This window comes from Nannospalax galili, unplaced genomic scaffold (assembly GCF_000622305.1).
Source record: "Nannospalax galili isolate Female #2095 unplaced genomic scaffold, S.galili_v1.0 scaffold1750, whole genome shotgun sequence".
Lineage (NCBI taxonomy): Eukaryota > Metazoa > Chordata > Mammalia > Rodentia > Spalacidae > Nannospalax > Nannospalax galili.
The window spans coordinates 767,237-790,742 of record NW_008329031.1 but is presented as its reverse complement, the minus strand read 5'-3'; the positions used below and the strand labels follow the sequence as shown (position 1 = coordinate 790,742).

Below are 23,506 nucleotides of genomic sequence, written 5' to 3'. Positions count from 1 at the left end.
TTAAAAAAAAAAAAAAACAGGATTAAAACCTCACATCATTAAGCTGTCCAGGACCTGCTGTCTTCACATTTTAATATACAGAATGATAGCTATGGATATATATGAATATATATGTATATATATACATATATTTGAGCTAAAATTCACCCTAGAAAAAGTCTTTTCACATGAAATGGTTTCTACATGAAATGTTTTTGTACTTTCAGTGTATGTTTTAGATAAGCTTATGAAATTTAACAATTTAAAACGATAAAATCATCTTGTAATATACACTTGTGGGTGATTACCAGTGCATGTCTTACAACCTACTGCAGCCCTTAACATATGTATCTCTTTACTTTTATGAAGTGCCACTAAAAACCTTCTAACTTACACCCTCTACCTCAGTACCAGCTCCAGAATTATGAACAATGAAAAATAAAGATTAGACCAATCTATCTTAAGCCTTTTAGGAAAAAATGGCTTCAGATACATCACTGCAGACATCTCCCCAGGGGAAACAACTGAATGAGTACTGGAGGGGTACAGAGCACATTCTCTAAGTTCCATTCACTTTTTAAAAAATATATTTATGTATTTGTATGTGTGTGTCCCTCTGTGTCTGTGTGTGTCCCTCTGTGTCTGTGCACTCACACGTGAAACCTCAGGAGATCAGAGGACAGCACCTGTGAGTCTGTTCTCTCCTTCTCCCACGTGGGTTCTAGGGATCAAACTCATGTCATCAGACTTGGCAGCAAGGAGCCTTACCAAACAGACACTTCACGGGCCTGCCAATCAATTTTAAAGAAAATAGGCATCATATACTTATATGCAGAAAGGAAATTATGGAAACTGTTTTAAGCTTATTCTATTTTAAGCATATGTTTTCTCATGGATCTACAACTGAGTACTAGTGTATAACCATTACCTAAAATGCGATTAAAATATTGTGTTTTCTGTGCTACGGACCTATCAAACACAGTCCTGGGATAATCAACCATTTACATTAGTGAGCAAGTTACAGAAAAATCTCATAATCTGCCCATGAATATAAAATCCTCAAGTGAAAAACAATAAAAATACTGTATGCTACACTTTAAAGAATAATCTAAGAAAGCTGCTCTCAAGCTAGTCATTTCCATGTCTTATTGTATTCAACCTTGATTTCAGGGCTTCAGGTTCCTGTCTCTATATTATGTCCATAAAAGAGTCAATGGCTTCTGAGAAAGAAAAAAACTATTTTTCAAAGATGAATTTGCTTAGGAATACTTTATAAATTTGGGAAAAGACATATTTTTCAAATCTGCAATTGAACTCAGCACATCTTTGCTTCGATGTATCTGAATTACAGCAAGTGATGGAACAAAAGGACCACCTCACTCCTAGGCAGCTCCTCCCCACATTTCAGAGTTGAAAGAACAGAGACCCAGATGCCAAGGATTATATCAATGTTAAGTATTGGACAGAGAACAGGGAAGCCAGTTACCTGAGCCACCTGACCCCTAGATAAGGGACCTATCCATAACACCATTCCTACCTATATCTCAGACACAAGATCCCTTACCTGTGAAGGGAACAGAGAAGGGTCAATGGCACCCTGTGAACTTCGTCCAGCAGTAATACATTCTTTCAACAACTGTTTCAAAGTTTGCCTCATTTCCAAGGCCAAATCATTCAACCAAGCCTGAAAATAAAATTGGAAAATAACATGTACACATCTTAAAATAAATATGCGATCTAATGACTGACCATATTCTTTCATTTTGGAAAAGGGGATTATAAAGTCCTTACTGATCACATTCTTCAAATGTATTACATGCGACATGATTCTTTATTGATAAGTGGTTTAAATAATTTGAAAACATTTAACTCCTTGAGACGATGGTGAACAAGAAAACTCCCATCTGTGGCTAGCTAGGACTATCACTGGTTAATATAGGTAACATAATAAAGTTTAAGCTGATATATGGAAATTTATGTCATGTTAATTAGTAGAGGTGATAAACATTACCATTGAAATCTACCCAATGACTTTATAGGCATGCACAGACGCCAAGGATTCAAGCGCAACCGATTATGACTAGTGATAAATCACACACATACAGATTAGAGATGCATGTGCCAACATCTCAATGTTAGTAGCAAAAACAATGAGTCTTTCTGCAATGAACAATATATTCTAAAATGAAATGGAGATCTTTTTTAAAGGTTCAAAACTCATTCGATTTTAGGTCTTACAGGGCTTATACTGAGTTCAATATTGTGCAACTGTATTAATTCAACTGTGAACCTAGAAACTTACAGTCACTTGTGAAAGAGATGTACTCTTGTTCTGGAGTGTGTTATTGAATATATTAAAGCTATAATGAAATGCTTCTTCTAATCATGTAGTTATTAAAAATTTAAAAAGAAATTTAAGCTGATATAAGGTTAAAATGGGTTGGGGGTATAGCTGAGTATCAGAACACTTGTTAGCATGGAGAAAGCATGGATTCCTACCCTCCCACACACACAGTTAAATTATGACACTTTTTTTGTTTTGTTTTGTTTTTAGACAGGGTCTCCCTGTAGCCCTAGCTGTCCTGGAACTCACTATGTAGACCAGGCTGGCTTTGAACTCACAGAGATCCGCCTGCTTCCACCTCCCGAGTGCTGGGATTAAAGGCATGCACCACCACCCCCAGCTCTAATTATGATACTTTTTAAAAACAGAAATTGATTATGAAACACTACTTAGCAGTTTATCATTTGTAAATAAAATAAAGGCAAAAACTACAAGTCATGGTGTCAACGTTACTTCCTAAATTTACTCTATGTTCCAGCTTTCCATTCATCTCTAAGGTACTTTCCAGCAGTAAAAACAGTTCAAAAGTCACCGAAGTTAAAGAGTGGAAATCTGAAGGCTTCATGGTGACTTTTGAACTGTTTTTACTGCTCAATACACTGAGGCAGGATGACTGCCTGAGTCCAACCTGGTCTAAATAATGAGTACCAGGCCAGCCAAAGCTACTTAGCAAGACTGTGTCTGAAGAAAAAAATAGCAAGAATCAGCCTCCCAGTGAGGCCACAGACACCTGCTCTGCCAATCACCAGCTTCCAGAATTTGAGCTCCTCTTTTGCTGTAGATACACTAAAGCTGAGGTTCCTCCTCTGTCCACTGTGCCACAAAACTGAGAAAAGAGAAACGCCAAACTCAACCAAGAGGGGAGCTACCCAGCCAACTCCAATGCTTTCAATCACCTCATTTACACACTCAACAGCCCATCAAATGTCAAGGCCCAACTAAATGTGAACCTGAAAATTACAAATCAACATGCTACAAACTATCGTTAGCTTTAACTGTATGTCCATTACTGGCCTTTGAACAGTTCACTTTCTAGCAAAGAGGCTGTTCTGTAAACAGACTGCTTTCCAGCTCGTTTACCTAAATCATCTTTAAAGTGAATTTTAAAGTTCCTTATATAATTGCATGCTATATTTCAAAAAACTAAAAAGCAATATTCTTTTGAATGCCAAAACTTTCTGACGATAACAAGGCGAATCATTTTTTTTTTCCTAGAAACCTACATTAACAAATTCTACCTTAAAAAATGACTCAATTATACAATTTCATATGGTTCATTCTTTTCACTTTCACACATGAAAAAGAACTGCTCACCTCTACATTATTTGATAGAAGAACTTTATTTTTTAAAGGAACAACTTCTCCCTCTAAGGATTTCATTGCAGTTATGTATTTCAACTCTTCATCAAAGCAGACACTGTTAATGCCTATAATATAAAAGCAACAGTTTGGGCTGGGATGCAGCTCAGTGGTACAAAACCTGTCTAGCAAGAGGTGGATCACATCCCCAGCACTGTATGTGCGCACAAACAAAGACACACACACACACACACACACACACACACACACACACACACAATGTAGCTAAAAGTAATAAATGAAAAAGTATTAAAGGATGATAAATATGACACACAGACATTATATACCCCACTAAACAACTAAACATTACACAATAGGATTATAACATATATGACATAATGACAGATGTACACCCACACTCTCACATTATATACCTCCTGAGACATTACACAATAGGGTTATAATGTAATGACATAATGTGCATGGTAGTATTCCTCATATTTAAATGTCCTAATGAAGAGAAAAAAAATACTCTGTCATTGGAAAGTCTTATTACTATTCTAAAATATTTATTAACATCCAACTATATATGAAACCATTCACTGGTAGTTTTTCTGTTTATGTACATATTTGTATGTTTATTCACTCACTCTCATAATTTTCCAGAAAGAATGTTAGACATACTAATCAACTAATGCTGATCAGTCAGAACTTGCCTCACTTTCATATATTCTTAGGGATGGTATAGAAAGTCTTAAAGCTAAAGAAATACTATAACTATTTACATGATAAAAATAAAAACACTTTTCTAGGTAAAGTGTGTATGAATGTTCACACAAGCTTTATTTTCTTAACCAAAATTGGAAATAATCCAAAAGCCCAAAAGGTGAATAATAGATAAATTTATCAGCAGGTGAATGGAAACAGATCTGGCTGTTCCAAAGCTAAAAGATGAATAAACAAACTAGAAACAATTCCAAAGCCAAGCAGACGAATGAATAAACTCATCACCATGCCAATGGGTCTAACTGTGGCACCAGTCAAACAGTGGAAGACTATTTAGCAACAGAAGAGTGAAATGTAGTTGCAGGTATGGTATAACTGTCATTCTAAGCAAACACCACCACACACAAATGAGTACATAAGAAGACACTGCTGACCGTTACACAAATGTGTTCAGGACCTAATCCTTTTTTCTGGATTGTACCCAATGCCCAGGACATGTCAATGTAACCTTAAAGAAACAAAAGGAACATATAATGGTTGGATCTACTTATATGAGGTACTAAAACTAACAGAGTGGAGTGGGAAGATGACTGCAAACAGGCATGAGGGAACTCTCTGGGCTGCTGGAACTGTTCTGTGTCATCAAGTGGTGGTTACACAGTATAGTGTTACAGGCAGACACACACACCCCAGCTTCAGATACCAAGCACTGGCAAATACACCTGTTCATAGGTAGGACTAGGGAGAATATTCTAGGTTTTATGGACCAGTTTCCCTGTCATCTACTCAACTCTTAGTTCAGAGCATCAAAGAAACCACAGTCAATAAGTAAAACCAATGTGTATGATTACATTTCAATAAAATGTTATTTTAAAAAATGATAGTAAGACAGACTTTGGCCCATGGGCTACAGTTTGCTAATCTCTGACTATAGATAAAAATGGTTTAAAAATTACTTCTTAAGAGGCTAAAGAGATAGCTCAGCAGTTAAGAGCATTGGCTGCTCTTGGAGTTCAATTCCCAACATCACCATGGCAGGTAACAATCATCCCTAACTCCAGTTCCAGGGTATCTGACACCCTTGTCTGACCTCTGTGGGCACTGCACAACACAGGTACACTTACATGCATACAGGTAAAACACTCATACACATAAAATAAAAATAATAAAATATATTTATAACAAAGTATATTTTTAAAAATTACTTCTTAAAAGTTAATTTGAAACATATCTCTTTTCCAAACAAGTGAAATAGATGAGAAAACCATCACTTTCTGAAACCTATCCCATTTGCCATCAACACCCAATTAAAGTGACTCAAAGCAGGAAAGCAAGCGGCACTGATCCCATTTTCCTCAGGTGATCTTTCCTATTCCCATCCCTCAACTTTCAACTATGAAAAGAACTCCCAACTCTCCCCACTCCACTCTGGTCTCCCTGAACAACTAGCAGCCTGCTGGGCATCTCTGCTGATGGTCTTTCATCACTCACACCTTCACCTCAGTGTTCCCTCCACTTCTGGGCCTTGCACAGCCTCTGCCCTGTGCCGAGCCCTTTTTCCTTTTACTAGGCTCTCTATATTTTTCCAATTTCATCATTTTGTCCACAATGTTCCCAAACTGAAATAAATTCCCTCACAGACATTATCACTACACCACATACTTACGCTGATCCTACCAACTGGCACACTGGATTTATTCCTCTTCAACTTACCAATTTATCTTCCCTATAACTGAAAATCCTGAGTGTATGAACTACATTTACCCAAGGGCCTAATGTTATACCTGACAATTAAAACCCAGTAAATATTTACTGACAGCATGAATCTTACCAGCAAACATCTTCTTCAGGTGAGACTGAATCACTGAAGGGTTAGTAGACTGGCCCAGGATTTCTAACAAGTCATCATCACCAATAAAGTAAAATCTTGGGAATGCTGACCGTTTTTCCTAACAAAAAGGAAAAGAAAAAAACAAGAGGCTTTCTCTCTTTTCAAATAACTAAGAAAATGTGTGTGTCACAGTTTATTACAGTTTTAAAAAATGCATGCCTTGGGCCAATGTGATGGGCACACACCTTTAATCCCAGCAGGTGGGAGGCAGAGAAAAGTGGATCTCTGTGAGTTTGAGGCCAGCCTGGTCTGCATAGTGAGTTCCAGGCCAGCTAGGACTACAGGGAGATACTGTCCCAAAAAGACCAAAAAAGAAAAAAATACGTGCCTCCAAAAATTCATTTAACGATTTTTGACATCTTTGAAGCTGATCAAGGATTGTGAGGAGAGCATTCCTGATCCCTGCATGAGTTGTCAACGTTGTCACTCTATTGTCTTTCTTGATGTCAATCATTATGGATCTACAAAAAATATTATTTTCACAATCATGTTAAGGTTTTTGGCTGAAAATAATAAAGACATTGTATTTTGATGTGCTTCAAATAAACCAGAAATAACACATAATTAATGGTAATTTATTATGTTTCTAATAGATCATGCTAAAATTAATGTTGTTACAATTTTTTTTCTTCAAATTTTACAAATCCTATTCATTCAGCAAATACTAAGTCCCCATTCTAGAGCTAATGGTCCAATAACACAGAGGGCATTAAAAATGCCTCAAATATCTAAAATAAAAGTAGAACAAACACTAGAAAGCAACAGTACAAAGTACTGTCACAGTGATGATTAGGGCCATCTATAACTTAATACTCTTTGAGGAAGTTATCAAAGCTGAGGTAGGAAGGATGGAAAAAAAGTCAGGAAATAGGAAGAAGAGCTTCAGGCTAGGATCCTAGAAAACAGCTATTGCTGCCTAAGAAACTACAGGCTAGAGTCACCAGTGTCAGAAACAGAACAGCACCAGAGGCTGGAGAAACGGCAAGGGGAGGATCATGCTTTTCCCCTACTGCGTGGAGACACCACACATAGAGAAGTTTACCCACAGGAGTAAAATTAAAGTGACGATAATCACTTTGAAGTGTTGATCCTAGTTACTGTGTGAAAAACTTCAAAGAGCTCATCAGAAGGTTAGTGCAGCAGCCACGTGAGAGATAAAGTAACAGCATAAAATTAGAAGAACAGATGGTACTAGTACGAGACATATTGACATATTAAGTTAGAAACATGCTAACAACTGACTTGGGATTGGAGAAAGTGGAAGGTATCAAGATAGCCAGTAAGCCCCGCAGTCAACAATTTGCTGGTAGCATGTATTGGGATAGGAACCAGAAAGAGAAAGGACCAGTGAAAGGGAGGCGGGGCTGAAGAATTCAGCTCTGACCTGCTGTCTGGGATACTTAAGAGATCTGAAGCTCGGAGGAGAAACAGAGGATGTACATGTTAGAGACAAGGCCTCAGCTGATAGAAGTGATTCTGACACTAGTGAAGATGGTGGAGGCCTTTGGTCCTTAAGGGACTCCATATGATACAGGAACTAGAACTAGCAGGGAAAGAGACGGGGAGGGGATTGGACAAGACCAGACCAATATGGTTCAAAACAAAAATGCCTGAAAGATTAAAAAAAAAAAAAAAAAACAGCATTGCAAGACTAGAAAACAGACTGAATATTGCAAAGGACACCAATAAAGTCAAAGCAAATTCTTGTACTAATAAGCATGTTACAGTAAAAGTGAAAAGCATGTCTGTCATATGTGTTTATGTCTATGAGGTTGTACTGACCGAAAATCTTCATCAACTCTGTTAAAGCGTGTCTGTTCTTTTGGCAATGCTCCACGGCCAAAAATAGGTTCCAAATAAACCCACTTCCTCTGAATATGATTTAAGTTCTGCAGGTACTCGTCTAACTGTGCAAGTTTCCTTTCCCAAACTGACACTTTATCTTCAAAACCTTTATAATATGGAGAATCCTTTAAGGACTGAAGAAGGCATCGATTATCTCCAACCTGGTTCACTATATCTTTCCAGTCTTTAATCAACTTGACGGTGCGACCTTGGCTATCTTCATAATCAACCAGTGAGAACACTGCTCCAACTCCCCACAGGTCAAGTTCACGCAATGCTTCTCTGATGGTAACTTCACCTTGTGCTCGACTATTTAAGTCCTAGTTAACATAAAATATTCATACTTGTTATTTCAAAATTAATTATCCCAAAATACACCATAAGAAATATATACTTTATTGGGTTATGGTAGTCCATTCCTGCAATCCCAGCACTTGGGAAGTGGAGGTAGGAAGATGAGGAGTCATCTTCAGCAGCATGGTGAGTTGGAGGCCAGCATGGACAGCATGAGTCCCTGCCTAATGAGGACAGACAAAACTAAGAAAAACTATACAAAATACACACATGTACTTTATAAAAAATATCGTTTCATCTGAATTTTCACCATAAGGAAAAAATTTTAATGGATTATCTTTTGCATGTAATCCTAGAAAATAACTAGTTATTTTATCAGGCAAATTAAAGATTAAGTATCCATGTTCACATGACCCAAGTATATATAAACTTCTGCCTTATGCTTTTCCTGTCTATAAAGTTTAGTGGGTAAAGTGCTTGCTTTGCATGCATGAGGCCTGAATTTGGATCCTCAGCACCCAAGTGAAAGCTGGACAAGGCAAGACAGATCTGTAACCCCAGAGCTAGGGAGTGGAGATAGAGGGTCTCTGGGGCTTGATGGTCAGCCAGACTATCCTATCAGTGAGCTCCAGGTTAAATGAAAGACCCTGCCTCAAAAATGAAAGTGGAGAGCCAGAGGAGGATATGTGGTATCAACCTCTGGCTTCCATATGCGCTGCATGCACAGACAAATATGTATAATATCACACACATACACACAAATTAAAAATAAAACAGCAAAATGATAACAGAAAATTCAAGCATCTACCACAACAGACAAAGCTAGTATGGCTTATTTAACGTTTTACAGAAAGCCAGGATTTGGGAGAAAGAACTACAGAAATATTATGGTAATCTTCCTGTAAATTCCTTTGTATCTAAGGTGATTAACAATCAGTTATTTTTGTGCAGGAATCATGTCAAAACCTCTCAGATTAAAAATCATGTTCTAGGATGACTGACAAAGGTTTGCATTTTTGATAGGAAATTAAATATGACATCAAGAACTTCCTGTTTTATCATGAATCACCAGAACACAATACACAAAGTCTGCCATTCCTGACAAAATCATGAAATTTTAATTTTACTTGAAACATTTTTATTAATTAATTTATTTTTTATGTATATGAGTAATATGGCTGCATGTATGTCAGATCCCCTGGAACTGGAATTATGGACAACTGTTAACTGCCACATGGGTGCTGAGAACCAAATCCCGGTCTCCTACCACTGAGCCACCTCTCCAGCCCTTAAGACAGCTTTGAAACCTGACTGATCAACCATTTTTATTAGCTTAGCTGTCTTGATTTTGTCATCTAGCTTTTATTCACAATATAACACGATTTAAATTTTTTAAATAAATGATTTGTATTTGCTAGCTTTATTAGTATAGCTGACTCCCCTAAAAGACTGTTAATATTTCCTATTTTTAATTTCTTTCAGAAGGGGAGTCTACTACTGTTTCTATAACCTCCTCTTCAGTGCTGACAGATTCAGTTGTATTATTAATTAAAAATAATAGACCAATAGAACACGGTTACTACTTTACCAGAAGAAATACTTCTGACTTGTCTTACTTAAAGATTAACAAATGTCCCATGTGTAAAAGAGATCTCACTTTAAGGTCTGAAGCTCTGTCTACAATTGTATCAGCTACTTGGAGCAGGTCACCAAACAGCAATTTCTCTAGGCTAGTCCCTCTGGGAAGGCCAAGCAGACGAAAAAGGTCAAGCCAGTGGTCTGGAGAAAGATGCTCCCCTCTCACATACTTCAGGATAGGAACTGCAGTCTATTAGGGAATAAAAAGTAAGGAGCAAACACACATTTTGTGATATACAAAATAACAAGCTACTTATCTTCATGTTGGCTCTCAGAATTTTAATTACTGTTATCTGACTTAAAAATTTTGCAATCACATTTTTACGTAGAATTTTATATATATAATTCTTTATTAAACACTACTATAAATACATGCAAATTCCATTTGTAGTTTAATGTATTCTAAAACACAATGTGGAATGTATCCCTGCTGCCTAGGATATACAAACACCTTGTAATGCCAAATGCAAGTTCTGCTGGGATAAGGTTCAGCTGGCAGTCTTGCCTGGCCCTAGCTTTAACCCTCATTACTGCACAAGGCCCCAGGTTTAATCCTTATTAACGCAAAATGAATACTCTAAATTCCATCTTTACAATTTCTTTCTAGCTAGAAGAGGAAATAGCTGTGCTTTATACAGTCTGTACTGGTTCCCCTTTTACACACACTGGAAGAACTGAACAGAAAAATACAGCAAGTTAAAACTGTGGTTCAGACACTAAACAGTAAAACCATAAACAGGAGCAGCAAACACCACTTTCAATGACCAGAGAACAGCTTACTTTGTATCTGTCAACTTCTGACTGCAGCTTCACTGTCATAACTGAATGCTCTTCAGTCTTCCTTAACCTGTCATGCCAGTCTATCAAAAATTCCTCAAACATATAGGTCTTAGTCCTGTAAAATAACAAGAACACATACTAAAGCACACACTGCTCAAAATGACCAAGTCATAAGCATCAAAATAAAGTTTTAGAAACAAACCGAAAAGTAATCCAATCTTCACTGGCCATTTCCTGAAATCCTTGCTGGAACTCCTCATAAAGGGCCCAAATCTGTGCACAGCTCTCGATGTCCTTAGAGATGCTGTATGCCAGGGAGAAGTTAGGTTCCTCTAGTCCAAAATGATGGCAATCATCACTACAGAAAGAAACAGTAAAATATGGGATTTATAGAGACACAGCGAGGTATCAAGTTACTTAACAAAATTCTGGTATACACAGTATACACGGTTTCCAGCTGAGACACATAGGAGACTTCCTACTCATGTGGGAATTTTACCTTACTCATGGAATGGGCAAATGCGACGCTTTCAGCAATGAATAGATAGCACGTGGAGAGGCATTTTTATGTATACAACATACATAAATGCTTTACATTTTATAAGTCTATGGACTGTTTGGATTATACAAGACATTCTTCATCTACTTGGAATAATACCATTTATTATGTGTGATAGAAAACCTCCACTCTCCTATGATCCATTATTTTAGGGATATATTTACTCATATAAACCAAATAAAACATTGTTCAAATCTAGTAATTGGTGTGATGGGTAAGATAATCCAGCAAGGGGTTGAATAGCTGGCTCAGCAGTTAAGAGTACGGGCTGCTCTTGCAGAAGACCCAGGTACAGTTTTCCATACCTGGTGGCTAACAACCATCTGTAACTCCAGTTCCAGGAGTTCTGATATCCCCTTCTGACATCCGCAGGCACTGCATGCATAGGTACACTTACAGACAAGCAGGCAAGACATTCATATACATAAAATAAACTTTAAAAAGGTAATCCGGCAAGACATCCTTCCTGTATGTCTTATTATTTTAGTAAAATAATAAGAGTGTGTGTGTGTGTGTGTTCAGCGGGGATGTCAGGCAGCCTCCTCTATCACTCTCTGCCTATTCTTCTGAGACAGGGTCTCCTATTGAACTTGCAGGGCATCACTCTTGGTAGGCTGGCTGCCCAGCAAGCCTAGGGATAATCCCATCTCCATGCCTCTAGCACTAGGACCACACCCTGCCTTCATGTGTGCTGAGGCTCTATGCTTTACCCACAGTGGACCCAACTCCCCAGCCCCTAGATTCATTTTTTTTGAAAAAGGCATTAACAGTACTTTTCTAAAACTTAATAATTCCATTTTTAAATAGGATGAGATCACGACAGTAAATATTTCAACCTCTTAATTTAACCTGCAAGCAAATGTAATGTTCTAATCTATCTCAACTCCTTTTTGACAATTTATCTTAACAGCCTTATATAGACCAACCAAAGCTCCTAAGGAAGCAGTGACAAAACATGTATTATTTGTAGTTTAAAATTTTCTAAAGTTGCCGGGTGTGGTGTTATGCACCTTTAATCCCAGCACTAGGGAGGCAGAAGGTGGCAGATCTCTGTGAGATCGAGGCCAGCCTGGTCTACACATCGAGTTCCAGACCAGGCAGAGCTGACCATCTCAAAAAGACAAGTAAATGTCATCAATTATAAAAGAAAAAACATACACCAGCTTTTTCCTTATGACTTCAAGGTCATCAAATTCAATCTTTTTCTCCTTTATAGATTGTGCACTTTGATCAAGAATATTCTGCTGGGCAGTTTCAATAACATCATCACCAGGCTTCAGCTGGTCCCAACGAGCTTTAAATTTTTCCAGTTCTTGATAATAGATCTGAAGACGTGACTTAACATTTCCTTTCATCACTTCAATCTACAAGACAAAAGAGTTTAAACCAGTGAGCACAGAGGAGAAACTGTTTTCATTTCCAATGTTTGTTCAGAGGTAACAAAGCACCAAGACCGGAAGGCCGTGTCTACCTTGTTGATTTCAACGAGAATAAGGCGATCCAACAACACAAATCAGAGTATAAATTTCAATACTGAGAAATACTTGTCAGCTAACAAAATCAAACATCTCACAGCACCCCTAAAATTATAAACAAAAGTGATGTCAAGAAAAATTCAGAGTGCTGGCTGTTCATCTAAGAGTAAATGCTTAGTAACGGAAGTCATTCCCTAGTCTGCTCTGCAGCTGTGGGTTAAAACACTAATGTCAGGCAACAGATATGAGTGCAATGGTGTGTGCAATCTCCAGCTTGTATTTAAAAGACAAATGGGCCCTCTTCCTTCCTTCTTTTTCTCCCTCCACAAAGCAGGAGATGTAGATGTTGTATTAAACCACCCTAGACAATACTTCAAGAGAGGGCAGGAAATTAAACCAAGAAATGTGGGCCTTGGACAAAATTACAGCCCAGAGGCATCATTTTAGCTTGAGGGAGAGATACCAGCCATAATTATGGGATCTTCTCTAGAAAAATCAACTCAGATATTATTAAGCTGAGTAATTAAAAAAAGAACCTGAATTTCAGAAATCAATATAAAGTACTTTCAGTCGATAAAAAATTTATTCATAAAGCCAAAAATAAGAGATTTTAAAGAGACATTTTTCTTCTTGGTATCATAAGAAGTAAAGACACACCATATGAAACAATCACTGTTTACAGTAAGTAATAAAATGTTATAAAAAGAACTGAGGGAGGTCAATTTTAATAGCAACATTAAACTCAAGCTATTCTAGGCCAGGCATGGTGGCGCATGCCTTTAATCCCAGCACTTGGGAGGCAGAAGCAGAAGGATCTTTAAAAGTTCAAGGCCAGCCTGGTCTACATATCAAGTTCCAGGCCAGCTGGGGCCCTGTCTCAAAAAGACCAAAAGAAAAAGAAAACAAAAAAAATGGGGCTATTCTGAAATAAATACAGGCGAAGTTTTAAGGGAAAACAAACTGTCTCCATTTCAAAAGTATATCTAAGAGGTTCTCACCTGATCTTTAATCATAAGCTGGTGACTTTCCATCATTAACTCAAATTTATCCCACTTGGCTTTCAGATTACTAATCGATTCTAACCCTCCACCTGCCACAGTTCGTAAAAGTCTGTTTTTATCTTCAGCTTCTTGAAACAAGGGCAAAATCTGAAGGTTAAAAAAAACAGTGATACATCATTTTATCAAATCACTCAAATGTCATTAATTCTTATTTCATAATTTGCTTTTTATTTTGAAAGCTAATAAGATTTATTTTAAATCTTTTTTGCTTTTTTATTTTTTTCCTTTTTTTACCTTTTTTGCTTTTAAATAATCTATTGTAGTCCTAGATATAAGATTTCTGGTGCTTATAATTAAGTTGAAAGGCACTCTAACATCGGAAGTTAAAGGGAGGAAAAGCATAATTGGGAGGCAGAGGCAGGAACCCAAGAACCTGCTCCACTACAGTGAGTCCGAGGCGACTGGGGACTGACTGCATGCAACCTGGTCACAAAAAAACACAAGGTAATAATGAAAGTTTCATACCAAAACCAGATAAACATAACAGAAAAAAGGAAAGTACAGATTAATTTTCCTGATGAACATAATACAAAAATTCTCAATAAAGTACTTTCAAACTGAGTTTAACAACACATTAAAAAGATTATACACCATGATTAAGCCAGTTTCATTCAGGCATGCAAGGATGGTTAAATGGATTCAGATCAGTGAATTTAACACAGCACTGTTCTACTTTGCCTTTCTGCTGCTGTGATGAAACACTCTGACCAAAAACCTGGGGGAGAAAAAGGTCTATTTCATCTTACATTTCAGTTCATCACAGAAGAAAGTCACAGAAGGAATCTGGAGGCAGGAATTGACACAGAGACCATGCAGGAAAGCACTTACTGGTTGCCCCACCCAGCTTGCTCAGCTAACTTTCTTATACAGCTCAGGCCCACCTGCCTTGGGATGCACTGCCCACAGCGGGCTGGGCCCTCCTACATAAATTAGCAATCAGGAAAATGTCCCCAGACATGCTCACAGTGCAACCTGATGGAGAAAATTCTTCAGCTGAGGTTCTCTCTTCCCAGGTGTGTCAAGTTGACAACCAAGACTGGTCATCACAAGCAAATAAGTGAACTAGAGGACAGAAATCACATGATCATTTCCACAGAGACAGAAAGGCCTTTGGCAAAGTCCAACATCCTTTCATGACAGAAGCCCCGAAGAAACCAGGACTAGAGAGAACACACCTCAACATAGTAAAGGTTATAGATAGCCAATCTATAGGCAATACTATGCTAAATGATGGAAACACTGAGTGCATTCCCACTAAAACCAGGAATGAGACAAGGCATCCACTCTCCATTCTTATTCAATATGGTGCTTGAAGTCTTAGAGCAAAAAAGCAAGGCATAAATAAAATAGATATAAAAGAGAAGCTAAATATACCTATTTGCATACAACATAATCCAATACTTTAAAAAGACCCTAACACATGAAAAACTTCTTAGATCTAATAAATGCTTTCAGCAAAGTAACAGGATACAAAGTCAACATACAAAAATCAGTTTTTCTTTTTTCAATACTTTATTATTTTTATTTTATTTTAGGTGTATGAATGCATTGTCTGCATGTATGTGAGTGTACCCATGCCGTGCAATGTTGCAGAGGTCAGAAGAGGGCTTTGGATTCCCCTGGAACTGGAGCTAAGGATGATTCGTAGCCACCATGTGGGTGCTGGTAATCGAACCTGGGTCCTCTGCAAGAGCAGTCAGTGCTCTTGACCACTGAGCCATGTCTCCAGCCCCAAGTTTTTCTATATATCAATATCAAACTTACTGAGAAAGAATCAGGGAAAAAAATCTCATTCATGATAGCTTTTAAAAGTTAAAATACCTAGGAATAAACTTTACCAAAGAAATGAAAGATCACTACAATGCTTAAAACATTGTAAATAGAAACTGAATAAAATACTAGAAGAAAAAAGACCCGCTATGTTCATGAATTAATATGAAAATTATGTTACCAAAATAATCTATAGATTTAATTCAAGCCCCATCAAAATCCCAATGACATTCTTCACAGAACTAGAAAAACCAATCCTAAAATACACATGGAAGCACAAAAGGTCCCAAATAGCCACAGCATCCTTAGCAGGAAGAACAATGCTAACGGCACCTAATACTTGATATCAAACATTACTACACAGCAATAATAACAAAAACAGCATGGTGCTGACAAAGAAACACACAGACCAAAGGAACAGCACAGAGGACCTAAAAAGAAACCTGCACAGCCACAGCCACACGACTGGGGACAAAGGTGCTAATAACAAATATTGGAGAAAAGACAGCTCCTCAGGAAATGGGAAAACTGGATATTCACATGTAGAAGAATGAAATTATATCCCACTCACCCTGTACAAAAAAAAAAAAAAATTCAGTTCAGAATGGATCGAAACCTTAAGAAATGAGACTTGAAGCTGTCAGAGAAAAGCACTTCAAGATGCAGTTGTAGGCATGAGATTAAAAACCTTCTGCACAATAAAGCAAACAGTCAGCAGAGTGAAGAAACAGCCCACAGAATGCCAGAAAGTCTCTGCCAGCTACGCATATGTAAGAGGGGTTTAAAATCTAGAATCTATAAAAAACTCAAAAAATTAAGTAACAAAAAATCACCCAAATAATAAACAGACGCATGAATTTAGCAAAGAATTCTCAAAAAAAAAAAGAAATATAAAAAGGCCAATAAATATCTATAAAAAAATATGTTCAACATTCTTAGCCATCAGGGAAAAGTAAATTAAAACTACATGAAATTCCATCTCCCCCATCAGAACAGCTACTATCAAGAAAAAGATGTAACAAATGCTCACAAAGATATGACAAAGAGGAGCCTCTGTGCATGGCTGCAGCAAATGTCCACTGCAACAGCACTGTGCAAATCACTGCAAACGTTCCACAAAGACCTTAACACAGGACTGCCTACAGTTCCTAGTGCCACTCTTGGGTATATGCCCAAAGGAACCTAAGTTAGCCAACCACAGCGAAGACACGGAATCAGTCTAGATGGCTGTCAACCAATGGATAAAGAAAATGTGAGGCACGTACACAAATCGGAGTGTGAATCAGCGATAGGACAAGGTCTCAGGAAACCCAGGTTGGCCTCAAGTTCGCTATGTGGTGTCACCTCTTAAAACCATCTGCTGACTTTTCATTATACTTGGAAAAAAATCCAAAGCCCTTCTAATTGTCTAAATTATGTCACCTCCCTTTCCACTTTTGCCTCATGCCTTCTCCTTCTTTGAACATGACGCTGCCGAGATAACTCACTTTCTTGATAACATTTCCAGCTATTTGTTCCTGGGGTGGAGCAGACTTCTTCCCTGCCTTCCCATCCAGGCTAGCTGCAGCTTTTAGGATGGCCAGTCCCCAGACCACAAGGGTTGTCTCCTGCTTGTCTTCAGCTATCAGTTCAATGTTGTCTCCTTAAAAGGACTTCCATCGTCACCTACACTAAGTGATGCCCCTAATTTACCAGCTCCTTCCTCTTACCCTTCTCCCTGACTTCAACTTCGTCACATTGTCACACACACACACACACACACACACACACACACACACACACACAGAGAAATGCACATTCTTATGAGAACAGAACATTCACAGCTGCTTCTCCAACTCCTTGTCCACTGCTTGGAATACATCAGATGAACTACAAGCATCTGTCAAAGAAATGAACTAACAAATACACTTCTTACCTGTTTTTCTTACCTGCCCCAGCTCACAGTACTTCCTTCCTACAGTACAGTACCTCCCCTTTACATTTGTTTATTTTAAACCCTCTTTTATGTCTTTAAGCCGAACTCATAAAAGTCTGCAAATCCTTCCACTATGAGGTACATTATATTTTTTACCTATAAACTCTCTTTATAACTTGAAATCTGTTACTGAGGTGGGGATATGTAAAAGTTTGTTCTTATTTGAATTCTTTTCCTTCTTGCTGTAAACATAATGTAAGTCACTTTACAGTATGCTCTACAATCTTTGCCTTGATTATTCTGGGCTCACTCTGCTCTGGATTCTGCTTTTATGAATTGTTACCACTCATCTTTAGTTATGAGTTAGCTCTTCCATGCTGTATCTGTTTCTAATTCAGCTCTAACGTCATATTTTAGCACACTAGAATTCTAATTCTGAAGATAACAGTATGAATTACCTAAGTTTACTGTTACTTTAATACAGAACATCATCAAATAAACTTCAAATGCCTCTAAAAATAATACAAAACATTAAGCTGTTATTGTTTCATGACACCAATACAGCAAGAATTCAACTGTGGGCTGACTAGCTGGGCCACATTATTACATGGACCTCTTCATAATGTGGAGATTATACAAGTCTAAATAATCGCACAAAATACTTAAACATCTCTACACAGTAAATTAGTAATAATAATAACATTATTTTGTGAGTCTCACCTCTGGCTTCCGTTCCTGCAGGTTACTGTACTGTAAATTTGCATAACCTATTTCTTCCACGGACTGAGGAATAACTATTAAGATTTTCATAGCCTCAGTAACAAATGTATCAATATCATGTATATGAGCTGAAACAGGTGACGATGGAATAGAAGACATTATTATTATCAAAAATATAATCAGTTACATAACTGCTAAATCAAGAAGTGTTAGAAGTAATCACTAGAAAAATATGTTGAGTTCTAAATTACCATTTGTTTTCATATAACAAAATTTTTAAATGCAGACTGAAACTAATTTCCTCCCATAATGGTTTGTTTTACAATGTACTTAAAATTGCTTGAGAAAAAATTTAAATGTATTCATTCTTAGTTACCTTTACTAATAATCAGAAACCTTTCCAGTCTTATAAATAATATTAAAATATCTTAATTTATCCCTTGCATAAAGAGAAATACATTATGCCAGAATCATTATCTTTCTCAGTAACACATGCAACAAACTAATACCAGCTTATACTCCAAATAATAGAAATGTCTTCAATTTTTAAATCTCTGAGGATGAAGGCGGGCTTTCCTGCTTTTTAATTAAGACTCACATTTTATAACTAGAAATACACATATACATGGCTCTACACACAAACTGAGGATGAAAATTTAAGGTCTTTACTTTGGATGGATTTCTTCAACGAAAGAACCAGCAGGTCAAATAGCTTCTGGATGAGGTCATCAATCACGGTCTTCACAGGAATGCAGTTGATGTTCAAACAGTCCACCTTGATAGCACTGAAAGAGGCCAATGGAACATTTGACAGAAAAAAATGAGTAAGAGGGGGAAATTCTCATACTATGATAATGGTATGTACAACATACTTCAAACTGTCAATCCAAAGTACTACTGTGATCTTTAAAAACATTTACAATAGGTTTAATTCAGCAAAATGCTTTACACATACTACTTAGAAGTTTTTCATTGAACTAGTCTAGTCTACTGATTTATTTTGTTTGATTCATCTATTTTTTACAGAGATTCTCCATATAGTCCAGGCTGCCCTCAAACTTGTAATCCACCTTCTGAGTTTTGGGATTACAGACATGTACCAACAAACCTGACTTAGAGCAGTAATTTTTAATCATGCAATGTACTCATTATGAATGAAAGAACTAACAGATTATATTTAAATATTTCCAAGTTCTAAGTGTTACAGTATATAACACGTGTGCTTAATATTTATAAAGTAATTCATTATCCTGGACCTTAAATACAAGTAATGATAAGGGAAGGAAAACAAATATAGATAGAAAACTAGCATAGATTATTGAGACGCCCAACAATAAAATCATAAGATACCATTTTACACCTATAAAATTGTCAAAAATGTAGTACATGACTAATCTATATCTTCAATTTGTGGGTAAAGAGAACTCTCAGACTGTGGATGAGAGTATAAAGGAATTCAGACAAAGGCAGGCATAGTGATACTCCATGCAAGCACCACCAGCACCACTCCCTAATTCTCATTCAAATGTTCATCATCCACACTGAAATCCTCAACCCTCAAACCCTAATTCCCCATCATCCTTCAATAAATATGACCTCTTAATTTCTCTTAATACTTCTTCCCAGAAAGGCAGGTTGGTGCACATCTGTATTCACAGCCCTCAGAAGAAAGGTAGGAGGGCCCTGGGGTGAGGCCAGCCTAGATTCTGTCTCAGAAAAAGGACCTACTGTTTCAGAATTTTGAGTGCCAGCAACCGAACTGATTATCACTGATCTTCTGGATGATGGGAAGACTACCTTATCTGTGTGCAGAATTGCTCCTTTTCACCATACAGCTCAGCTCCTGACTGACCATCCAAATGCAGTTTTGATACTGGTGCATTCTTGTATTGAAAACCTTCAAAAGCTATCCATCCTCAAGTGAGTAAATTCCAAACTTCCTACTTTAAAATTTAAGACTCCCCTACATATGTATCTCATCTCTTCTGCAGGATCCTCTCTCTCTAATCCCTAACAACGCATTAATTGGATGGTGCTGGTGGCACTCACTTATAATCTCAGCCACCCTGGAAAGGGAGACAGAAAGGCCAGCCTGTGCAATTTAGTGAGAATCGGTGTGAAAATTTAAAAATTAAAAGGGGTTTGGATGTAGCTCAGTGGTAGAGCATTTGCCAAGCATGTGCCAGGTACTGAGTTCAATCTATATACCACAAAAATAGACAGACAGAAGGTACATGTACAAACACTGTGCACAAATCTTCTCTAACTCTTGTTTCTATGTGTCAAACTGGCAGAAATTTCATCTCTATGTGTCCACTGGTAGAAATTTCAAATAGCAATGGGCACATATTCCCACAAAGCTTGGCTATGAAGTTCCCTGCAGAGGCTGGCATCCGCCTTAACAGCAGTATGGGGATGCAGTACCATGTTACGTGCCTCCCAGGGCATTCTCAAGGAAACAAGGAACCCAACAGCAGGGAAAATACCATTAGTTTTCTATTGTCTGGTGTGAGCTCACCAGTAGCTTTTGGATAGTTCGACTGTCCTGATGAGTATGAAATATTAACTCTCATTCCAGAGCTGAACACCTACCCAACTAGATCTCAGCCACCAGACTCAGAAGGGAGGCTTCCTTCACTTTGTGCAAGGTTCTACCTAGACAGAACTTCGAACATTTCAGCTGAGATCCATGGGAGGAAAGGAGTGTACTAGATGACAATATCACTAAATACAGAATTTTTTTCATCTTTATTTTTATTTTTTATTTTTTAGAAGAATCATTTCATTACAGCTTTAACATATTCAGTAACACATTCCAGAGCAAAGATACATCTCTTTCAAAGATGGCTGTAAATTTTTAGGTTCACAGTTGAATTAATAATTATACCATATTGAACTCAGTATAAACCCTATAAGACACAAAATTGAATGAGTTTTTACCCTATGATGATCTCCATTTCATTTTGAGATATGCTGTTTCCTACATTTTTAATGCTACTAACACGTTTGCACATGTGTCTTTAATCTCTACGTATCTGATTATTACTAGTCACAGTCAGTTACACTCGGATCCTTAGTACCAGAGTATGGATATAAAGTCATCAGGTAGCTTTCACTGGTAGTATTTATCACCTCTACTATTTAACATGAAGTAAATTTTTTTTTAATTTTTAATAACTACATGATTAGAAGAAGCATGTCATTACAGCTTTAACATATTCAGTAACACACTCCAGAGCAAGAGTACATCTCTTTCACAAGTGGCTATAAGTTTCTAGGTTCACAGTTGAATTAATACAGTTATACAATATTGAACTCAGTATAAGCCCCATAAGACATAAAATTGAATGAGTTTTGAACCTTTAAAAAACATCTTCAGTTCATTTTAGACTATATTGTTCCTTGCAGACAGACTCATTGTTTTCGCTACTAACACTGAGATGTTGGCACTTGCATCTCTACTCTGTGTGTATCTGATTATTACTAGTCATAATCGGTTGCACTTGGATCCCTGGCACCTCTGTATGTCTATAAAGTCATCGGGTAGATTTCAGTGGTAATGTTTATCACCTCTACTAATTAACATGACGTAAATTTCCATGCTTCTTCCTCAAATATAATACATTTTTTTTAATTTGTTGATTTTTTTGTGCGTATATCACACAGAACATCCCAAACCATCTTACCCAACTATACACCCACTTCACAGATAGCACCCTCCCATAGCCTCCCTCCCCCCACTAGAGCCCATATACTCTGATATCCCTGCTACTGTCTGCTGTGTTGTCAGCACCCCAGCCATTCCCCACTACTTGTCCATCTGGTGAATCTAGTCAGCCTATCTTTGTTTTAGGACGGTCAGCCGTTCCTGACCTAGCAGCAATCAGTTGTCAATATTCCTTTAGATAAGATTGGGGTCTGCTGTTCATTTTCTCAGTTCTATGCTGGGTTACTGTCTGGGAGTCTCTTGCACCACCCTAGCTAACAACTCAAAAGAAGGTATCTCCTATCTAGCATTATTGCTTCTTATGTAGCCTTTAGCTATGCATATGGACTCATGGACTCTTAAGAAATTATATTGGCCCCTTTAATCTTTGGTTCTACTTTCCTTTTCGGTGTTTAAGGCCATAGAGTTGGCCCAGATAAACAAACTTATTTTTACTCTTAAGGTCATTTCAGGATTGGTTCATGAGGGATCACATGGAATGGGCTTGGGAGGAGTCCCTAGATCCTTTCTTTCACCAGTTCTGCCTATATGAAGTTAAGTCAAATGTCCTGCTTGACCATAGTAGTCTTTGCTTGCAAGCATGGAGGAAATTATTCCTCTGTGTTGACCCTCCTTTTGTAGACTGGACACTGGTTCAAGCCCATCTGGTGGGGTCTCCTCAGCCTAGTTGATCAAGAGGACAGGTGACCCACCACAATTACAGGACATTTTGAGAGACGCTCATAGTCCCCTGGAACTAGTCGACCTGGGAGGGCAAGGAGCAAAAACTGTCCTTTATGTCCCTCTGACCAAATTAGTATAGGCCTCAAAGTATGTCTGTTAAACATCCAAGAAGGTTAGCTCCACCAGTCTGGTACTTTTAATTACTGTGTGTCATGCAGATAAATCTTGGGCAAAGAACTATTGTTCTCAGATAAACCTTACCGAGACATATATTTATTTGCTATGTATAATTTGTCGGTAGGTTGTTGGAGTAATATGGTTCCCTCTGGTTTTTAAAACTAGCTAGGCATTATATATCTCTCACATTGTCTCACCCCTCCATCATGGTTTCCCCACTTAAGGTGCCCCCATTTCCCCCTTCTCCCTTATTAATACCCTTATCCTACGGTCCTACCTCTCTTGAGCTCTCTCTTTCCCTTTATCGCCTAGGTTCTTTGTATACCCTTCCCTCCCCCCTCCCTTAAACTAACCCAATTTTTATCCATATTTCCGTTATTGAGCCTGTTTCCTACTGTTCTCTTTCAGGTTCTTTCTTTTCCTTTACTTCCCTGGTTCCTTTCCATTATCCTGGTTCCTGTAGTTATGTCTGGATACATACTTACCAGGGTTTGGTTCTAGGACCCACATATGAGGGAGAACATATGTCGATTTTCTTTCTGAATCTGTTACTTCACTTAGTATAACAATTTCTAGTTCCATCATTTTATGTGCAAATTTCATGATTTCATGTTTCTTTACTGCTGGGCAAAACTCCATCAAA

At 37.6% G+C, this 23,506-nt stretch overlaps 1 protein-coding gene across 2 annotated transcripts in view; it reads right to left on the bottom strand.

The window, feature by feature from the left end:
• Positions 1 to 23,506, bottom strand: part of Dync2h1 (dynein cytoplasmic 2 heavy chain 1) — a 273,560-nt gene that overhangs the window by 217,996 nt on the left and 32,058 nt on the right. For both annotated transcript variants that reach the window (XM_008829984.3, XM_008829990.3), the window contains exons 19-30: positions 18,966 to 19,081; positions 18,297 to 18,424; positions 13,829 to 13,978; positions 12,514 to 12,719; positions 10,999 to 11,154; positions 10,797 to 10,911; positions 10,036 to 10,206; positions 8,022 to 8,404; positions 6,568 to 6,700; positions 6,180 to 6,297; positions 3,638 to 3,750; positions 1,544 to 1,663 (exon numbers count right to left, since the gene is read on the bottom strand). In XM_008829984.3, coding sequence (XP_008828206.1) covers positions 1,544 to 1,663; positions 3,638 to 3,750; positions 6,180 to 6,297; positions 6,568 to 6,700; positions 8,022 to 8,404; positions 10,036 to 10,206; positions 10,797 to 10,911; positions 10,999 to 11,154; positions 12,514 to 12,719; positions 13,829 to 13,978; positions 18,297 to 18,424; positions 18,966 to 19,081 — 1,909 coding nt within the window. The remainder of the gene's footprint in view (positions 1 to 1,543; positions 1,664 to 3,637; positions 3,751 to 6,179; positions 6,298 to 6,567; positions 6,701 to 8,021; positions 8,405 to 10,035; positions 10,207 to 10,796; positions 10,912 to 10,998; positions 11,155 to 12,513; positions 12,720 to 13,828; positions 13,979 to 18,296; positions 18,425 to 18,965; positions 19,082 to 23,506) is intronic.